At 40.2% G+C, this 7,643-nt stretch overlaps 1 protein-coding gene across 1 annotated transcript; it reads left to right on the top strand.

Moving 5' to 3' along the window:
• The first annotated feature begins 340 nt into the window (after positions 1 to 340).
• On the top strand, positions 341 to 5,512 carry LOC147333610 (protein NLRC3-like). The gene is made up of 5 exons (XM_086286349.1): positions 341 to 452; positions 537 to 638; positions 2,438 to 2,516; positions 3,255 to 3,459; positions 3,711 to 5,512. Exons 1-5 carry the CDS (start codon positions 364 to 366, stop codon positions 5,510 to 5,512), a joined length of 2,277 nt encoding a protein of 758 aa, XP_086142475.1. The 5' UTR covers positions 341 to 363.
• The last annotated feature ends 2,131 nt before the right edge of the window (positions 5,513 to 7,643 follow it).

Below are 7,643 nucleotides of genomic sequence, written 5' to 3'. Positions count from 1 at the left end.
TAATCTATTGTCCACCTGGCTGTTCCTCAGTTTTTAATCTGATTCAGTGCTGAGTTCAGATAAAATAATCATACTAGGTAATTTTATCATCAGTGTAGATGCTATAAATGAAAGTCTAAACTCTGCATTTAATTCATTCATGAAATATTATATATTCTGTCAAAATGAGCCCACCCACCACTTTAATTTAACTTTGAGTTTTAAACCCAATGCCTTTCCTTACACTCAATCCCAAGGTAAGTTTTCAAACACATCAAATGAATGACTTACTGCACTTTGAAGTCACCTGATCTTAGTAATTGATGTGCACGTGAATGATTTGTGTTTCCTCTGCAGGTAGAAAGTGTGTGTGAGCTGAGCAGCATGGATCAGTGTGAGGACAGAGAGGAGGGAGCCCCTCCCTCTAAAAGCACTCTGTGTGGGGAACATGAGAGCCAGACCAAAGCTCAGAGGTGAGATGACCATCTCTAACTGTCCATGACTCTTCTCCATGTCACAGCTCAGCACTCACATCACTGCTCCATCATTATTCACAGGGACCAGCCTGGACCTCCACCCAGCTCTGGGTCCTGTAAGAGTGACTCATCTAATGATTGCTACATTCATTTTAAAGTCAAGCAGGCGTCTCCTGCAGAGAGGTGAGCTGTTATAAACATAAAGTCTTTGATGTCTGACTTAAATGAACTGCTTGATGTTGTTTCCTGGTCAAAGGAAGTCACTGAGCAAGGAATTCCTTTATTCTATAAAACATGTCCAACATTCAAACTCCTGCTGCTCACACAGGAGTCAATCAGTTGAGCTCTGTTCTTAATTTAGTTTGGAGTTTCCTTCTGCTCATGCTCAGCTGCAAAGCAGTTTCTCTTTGGGATGATGAAGGTATTCTAAGTCTTCGTGAGCTTCTGTGGCTGCAAATGAAAAACACATTCTTCTCTCACAGGATCCACAGGAGACCTACTGAACTTGAACCTGGACCCAGCTGTGTAAACACTATGTTGAATCATGCCATTAATAGATTTCAACAAAAACAGTCACCAAGAAAGATGCAAGTTAAAGTCAGTATTATAATGTCTAAAATGACAAGTCCTTGATTGAATATTTGAACTTTAATTATCAGGATCCAAACTGAACCTGGACCCAGCTGTGTGACCTTTCGGAGTGAACGGTCTAGGGGTGAACCCATTCAATTTAAAGATCAGCCTGTGTCTGCTGCAGAGAGGTGAGCTGTTAGTAACATGAAATCTTTGATTTAACTGCTTGATGTTGTTTGATATAAACTGCAGTGCAAACACGTCATTCCCTCAATCCCCTTTAAAGTGTCTCTTAAAAACAAGCTTTTGGTTTCTAAACAACTGAAAATCCGCTTCAGCAAACAGGAAGTGATGCGCGTGCGAATGTTTTCTTCCATCAGTCATGTTGTGCTTTATGTTGTTGGAAGTTAGAAGAGGGAACACTAACTTTGTGGCACAAATTTTCCTCATAAAACTCAGAGCATCAAAAATGACTCAAACACTGTCAGTCAGAGAGGAAACTTTCCTTTCTACATTTTAACAGATTAGACTTTTATTTTTTTTAATGAATTTTCTGAAAAGTGGAGAGTGACTTTAGTTTCTAGAAGTTAAATAGACCAGCATCACTCTGTTATTTTGTGCACTGACACTGGTTTGGCCTTTGGTATGATGATGAAGTCCACTGCAGATAAACAAGTCAAAGTTAGCCAAACTTTTAAGGTGTACAGCAAACTGAGAAGTTCTAGAGTAAGATGGCTGACGTGTCAAACAGCTGTCAAAGGCAGCACGTGGTAGTCACGATGACCTCTGTAAAGCTGCTTTGTGTATGTGACCTTTAGATAAAAGAATTTGTGGATTTAGTGTCATCTCTTGTAACTCTTAGTGAGGCTAGTCAACAGCCAATGTAGCTCATACTTACTGTTGTTGGTGTGAGTCTGTGAATGTGCAGCTCTGCTTCAGCAGCCTGCAGGTTGTGTAGCACTTGAAGGATACAGTTGTACTCATTGTGTTTCGCTTTGTGAGTAAGGCTGGAATTCTAGTTTTTGTTGTTTGGTGTAGTTGTTTTGAGGCCTACTCCTGCTACAACTGCAGCTCCACATTATTCAGTGTAACATAGTTTTGTACTGACTGTAGATAAGACACTGCGTTATCATTTAGGATCATATACAACCAGCTGCAATATGAATATGATTAAGAATGGTAGAACACTTGAGTATAATTTGTATATTTGATTTCCTATTCATCATTTTATTATCTGAAAGGAAAACTCAGGCAAAAGTGACTATGCCTACATCTTTTAGGTGGTAAAATCACCTAAAATTCCAACAACCAACAGATGCTGTCATTCACGTCGAGGTGTGTGTGTGTGTGTGTGTGTGTGGCGAGTAAAAATGTCTCAATGTGAACTACTTCCCACAATTCCTCCACAGTGTGGACCAGCAGAGCTCAGAGGTTCCCAGTGGTCAGTCTGTCCAGCAGCATCAAACAGACCTGGACTCCATATTTATGGTCTGTACATGTACAGCAACTACTTTTACATCTATTGTGTTCACAATCATCTCCATGCTGCTCTTTGTAGACCAGTGGATTGCCAGTGTGTCCAACATGGATCTGATGTTTGGCTGCATGATTTCAGTGTCTAACTGGGGTAACGTCTACAGCAATCTGGATAAATTAAAAATGCTCCACGTCCACACTATCATTTTCAATTTTTTACAAAAAGTTTTTTATCCATACTGAAATGACTGAAAACACTTGTGTTCTGTACTGCGCATGCGTTAAAAAATAAGGTCATTCGACCTGCGTCATTTCTGTCTGCTGTTTATTTACTTTCCGGCTCTTTGAAACATTGTGGCAAAATGTCGAAGAAAATCAAAAAGTTTTTTAAATGAACTGATCATGAGTTGAAGTTGTTGCTGTGAGTAGCACAAAAGTACAAAGATGCAAAGTGAGCGCATATATAGACGGCAATGCCTTCTCGTTGAATTGGTCACATGAATGAATCATATGAGTAAAATGTGTCATCGTTTTTAAAAGCCTCTGTTTTTGCACACACTGCGACACAAAAAGTGCGTTTTCAAATGTATCCACTTTGGAGAGTGTTTTTAAAAAGCTCAGTTTTCCTTGACCAGAAACACCATCTCAGTGTAGACAGAAGGCCAAAACGGAGAGAAAAAGATGTTTTTTAAAATTAAAATGTATTAGTGTGATCATAGAATGGATCATTCATAACACATTCTGTTCCAGCTGCTGGAGGACAACATCATCACTTTTGTGAAGAATGAGCTGAAGAAGATCCAGAAGGTTCTTGGTCTAGATTACCCAGAATGCTTAGAGAGTCAGAGAGAGGATGATAAGCAGGGGAGGAGCAGCAGAGAGGCCTTTGTGAAGATCACACTGGACTTCCTTAGGAGAATGAAACAGGAGGAGCTGGCTTATCGCCTGCAGAACAGTAAGAGGATTTCTATCAAGATTTAAGCAGTTGGGTGAATAAGAATTTGCTAATATCTCAAGAGAGACTTAATTTAATTTAATTATTTCTTTATTTGGTCAAATCTATCATGAGCACTTTGTAAAACATGACCATTTTTTAAAAAAAAAATTATATTTCAGAACTTTCCGCTTCAGTTTGTTGGCAAGAACATAAAACTAAACTAAAAAGTAATATTGACTTTTTAAAAATATTTTCTTTTTTTCATTTAGAACTCTATGGTGCAGTTTGTCAACATAATCTTAAGTCTGTCTTGAAGAAAAACTTCCAGTATGTCTTCGAGGGGATCGCTAAAGCAGGAAACCCAACCCTCCTGAATCAGATCTACACAGAGCTCTACATCACAGAGGGAGGGACTGCAAAGGTCAGTGATGAACATGAGGTCAGACAGATTGAAACAGCATACAGTAAACCAGACAGACCAGAAACAACAATCACAAAAGAAGACATCTTTAAAGCCTCACCTGGAAGAGATGAACCAATCAGAACAGTGCTGACAAAGGGAGTGGCTGGCATTGGGAAAACAGTCTTAACACAGAAATACACCCTGGACTGGGCTGAAGACAAAGCCAACCAGCACATCCAGTTCATATTTCCATTCACCTTCAGAGAGCTGAATGTGCTGAAAGAGGAAAAGTTCAGCTTGGTGGGACTTGTTCATCACTTCTTTACTGAAACCAAAGAAGCAGGAATCTGCAGCTTTGAAGACTTCCAGGTTGTGTTCATCTTTGATGGTCTGGATGAGTGTCGACCTCCTCTGGACTTCCACAAAACTACAATCCTAACTGACCCTAGAAAGTCCTCCTCAGTGGATGTGCTGCTGATAAACCTCATCAGGGGGAAACTGCTTCCCTCTGCTCACCTCTGGATAACCACACGACCTGCAGCAGCCAATCAGATCCCTCCTTACTGTGTTGACATGGTGACAGAGGTCAGAGGGTTCACTGACCCACAGAAGGAGGAGTACTTCAGGAAGAGATTCAGAGATGAGGAGCAGGCCAGCAGGATCATCTCCCACATCAAGAAAGCTCGAAGCCTCCACATCATGTGCCACATCCCAGTCTTCTGCTGGATCACTGCTACAGTTCTGGAGGATGTGCTGGAAACCAGAGAGGGAGGACAGCTGCCCAAGACCCTGACTGAGATGTACATCCACTTCCTGGTGGTTCAGGCCAAAGTGAAGAAGATCAAATATGATGGAGGAGCTGAGACAGATCCACACTGGAGTCCAGAGAGTAGGAAGATGATTGAGTCTCTGGGAAAACTGGCTTTTGATCAGCTGCAGAAAGGAAACCTGATCTTCTATGAATCAGACCTGACAGAGTGTGGCATCGATATCAGAGCAGCCTCAGTGTACTCAGGAGTGTTCACACAGATCTTTAAAGAGGAGAGAGGACTGTACCAGGACAAGGTGTTCTGCTTCATCCATCTGAGTGTTCAGGAGTTTCTGGCTGCTCTTCATGTCCATCTGACCTTCATCAACTCTGGACTCAATCTGCTGGAACAACAAAAAACAACCTTCCAGAAGTCTGAAAAAGGAGAATCTGTAGAGAAACACTTCTACCAGAGTGCTGTGGACAAGGCCTTACAGAGTCCAAATGGACACCTGGACTTGTTCCTCCGCTTCCTCCTGGGTCTTTCACTGCAGACCAGTCAGACTCTTCTACAAGGTCTGCTGACACAGACAGGAAGTAGCTCACAGACCAATCAGGAAACAGTCGAGTACATCAAGGAGAAGCTCAGTGAGAAGCTGTCTGCAGAGGAAAGCATCAATCTGTTCCACTGTCTGAATGAACTGAATGATCATTCTCTAGTGGAGGAGATCCAACAGTTCCTGAGATCAGGAAGTCTCTCCACAGATAAACTGTCTCCTGCTCAGTGGTCAGCTCTGGTCTTCATCTTACTGTCATCAGAAGAAGATCTGGATGTGTTTGACCTGAAGAAATACTCTGCTTCAGAGGAGGCTCTTCTTAGGCTGCTGCCAGTGGTCAAAGCCTCCAACAAAGCTCTGTGAGTACATATATATTCATACCTTAATTTCTAAAAGGATTTTTTTAAACTACAAAATGCAGATTACAATGCATTTTTTAATTTTTGGTTGTTTTTGTGGGTTTTCTCCCGGTTCTCCGGCTTCCTCCCACAGGCCAAAGAGGTGGGGTTAGGTGAACTGTTAATTCTAAATTGCCCATAGGTTTGAATGTCAGTGCAAATGGTTGGTGGTATCTCCATGTTAGCCCTGGGTAAGAGTTCCAAGAGCTTTAGCCTGCCTCTCTCCCTTCTGTAACTAGGTCAGGCTCCAACCACTCCGCAACCCTGAGAAAAAGGATAATTCTCAGGATCAGTGCCCTGCTTAGTTGAAGATATGACTTCACTTTTCAAATGTCACAGTCACTTATATACCCAGGTACTTCAGTTGCTGGTGAACTGAATCTTAGTCATTATGTTGCATTTGGTTTCCTGCTGTCAGCACGTATTAATCTTATTCACTGATTCCTAGAAATCAGTTTTTGTCCACTTATACAGTGTAGATTGATTTGATTTCAGTTTGTCCCTGTGGGTAACAAAATTCATAATCAGTGTTCTGGAAGGAGTATTGTTAATTCTCTCAGATCTGATCTGGTGTTCTCTCTCCAAAATAATTTAGCTGTCACACCCTTTAAACAGGGACACTTTTTTTATAAATTTCATATTTGAAAGACTAAATGCAGTAAGAAGTCCTCAGTCCTCAGTAAGAAAGCAATGATTTTGTATTTGTCGACGTCCACTATCATATTCCAGAATCAGGCTCTGAAATGTACAAATGGATGCGAGAAGATTTTATTGGTAATTGTAAACCAGAACTTGTCTATAAAGGTTTTACCGTTTGCACAACCTATGCACATGTAGTGGACATGGTGTAGTTCAAAAGGACAGAGTGGTGCCTTTAGCAGGCATCCTTAAATTGGCTAATCAAAAGAAAGTAGGATTTTAGGAAGGGCTTAAGAGGAAAAAGCTAAACGAGCAAGTATAAAGGATTAATTCAGATGCTAAAACAAGGTCAAGTATGTAATGAAAAGTATTGGTTTGATTGCCATTTAGCAACAGTAATTGTATATTTTACAATTAGAAATATGAACAGGGCCTGTAGCCCTGCAGGTGCTGAACTAGAGTTACTAAATGAACCAGGTCCTTACTGGTTTACATTTAATTATAGAGTTATGATTAGGTTGTTACTGGTGCAATTCCAAATCTTTAAATGTTTTTTCCAGATTAAAATGTATTTGTAAGTTAATAAAGACTTGTGCTCCACACTGATGTTTGATTTCTTCATCTAAAGTGATTTAATTTTAATACATGCCATTCTTTTTCTAGATTGAATCACTGTAAACTCTCAGAGAGTAGCTGTGGAGCTCTCTCATCGGTTCTTAGCTCCCAATCCTGTTGTCTGAGAGAGCTGGACCTAAGTAATAATAATCTGCAGGATTCGGGAGTGAAGCTTCTTTGCAGTGGACTAAAGACTCAACATTATACAGTGGAAAATCTGAGGTCAGATCAAAAGAGCTTTTGTTTGTTTTTCAAAAAACAAGTAATAAAAGTCAGCTTCATCCATTTATTGTTGTTTTATTAGTGCTAATTGTATCTAAAAACTCCCACACCTCTGGTCTATTTATAATAAGACAATAAGAGTTCCAGCCAGTTCTAAAATAAGATTAGAACCGTCAAATCTACAAACTACCACTATCAATACACTGTAAAGCTAGTGTTTTCTTTGTGTGTGTCCTTCAGATTGAGTGTGTGCAACCTCACGGATAGAAGCTGTGATGTTCTGTCCTCAGTTCTCTGCTCCCAGTACTTTAGTCTGAGAGAGCTGGATCTTAGTAACAATGACCTACGGGACTCAGGAGTGAAGTTTCTGTGCATTGGAGTGATGAGTTCATATTGCACACTGGAAATTCTAAGGTCAGGATTCTGATTGATACTGTTGATAATTAAAAGGTTATTTACATAAACTGCTAACCTATATAGAAATTGCAGGTGCCATTTTAGTTGCTTCTTCAGTGGATTATTAAACTCTAAAATTTAAAAACTGTGACACTTAGTGTGACAATAGAAACATGATTTATGCACTGTTCTTTTCAAAGATTTAGGTCTGTTTTGCATCCCTA

This window comes from Aulonocara sp. 'chitande type north' Nkhata Bay, linkage group LG3 (assembly GCF_057382095.1).
Source record: "Aulonocara sp. 'chitande type north' Nkhata Bay isolate Kocher_YH1m ecotype deep benthic linkage group LG3, A_spYH_male_GT1.1, whole genome shotgun sequence".
Lineage (NCBI taxonomy): Eukaryota > Metazoa > Chordata > Actinopteri > Cichliformes > Cichlidae > Aulonocara > Aulonocara sp. 'chitande type north' Nkhata Bay.
Note: the sequence above shows the minus strand (reverse complement) of the source record. Positions and strands in the feature narration are given on the sequence as shown.

Coding starts and splice junctions, on each gene's coding strand:
- LOC147333610 (XM_086286349.1), top strand. CDS start 364: ATGGATCAGTGTGAGGACAGAGAGGAGGGAGCCCCTCCCTCTAAAAGC. Junction 453..536: donor AGCCAGACCAAAGCTCAGAG/GTGAGATGACCA, acceptor CATTATTCACAG/GGACCAGCCTGGACCTCCAC. Junction 639..2,437: donor CAGGCGTCTCCTGCAGAGAG/GTGAGCTGTTAT, acceptor ATTCCTCCACAG/TGTGGACCAGCAGAGCTCAG.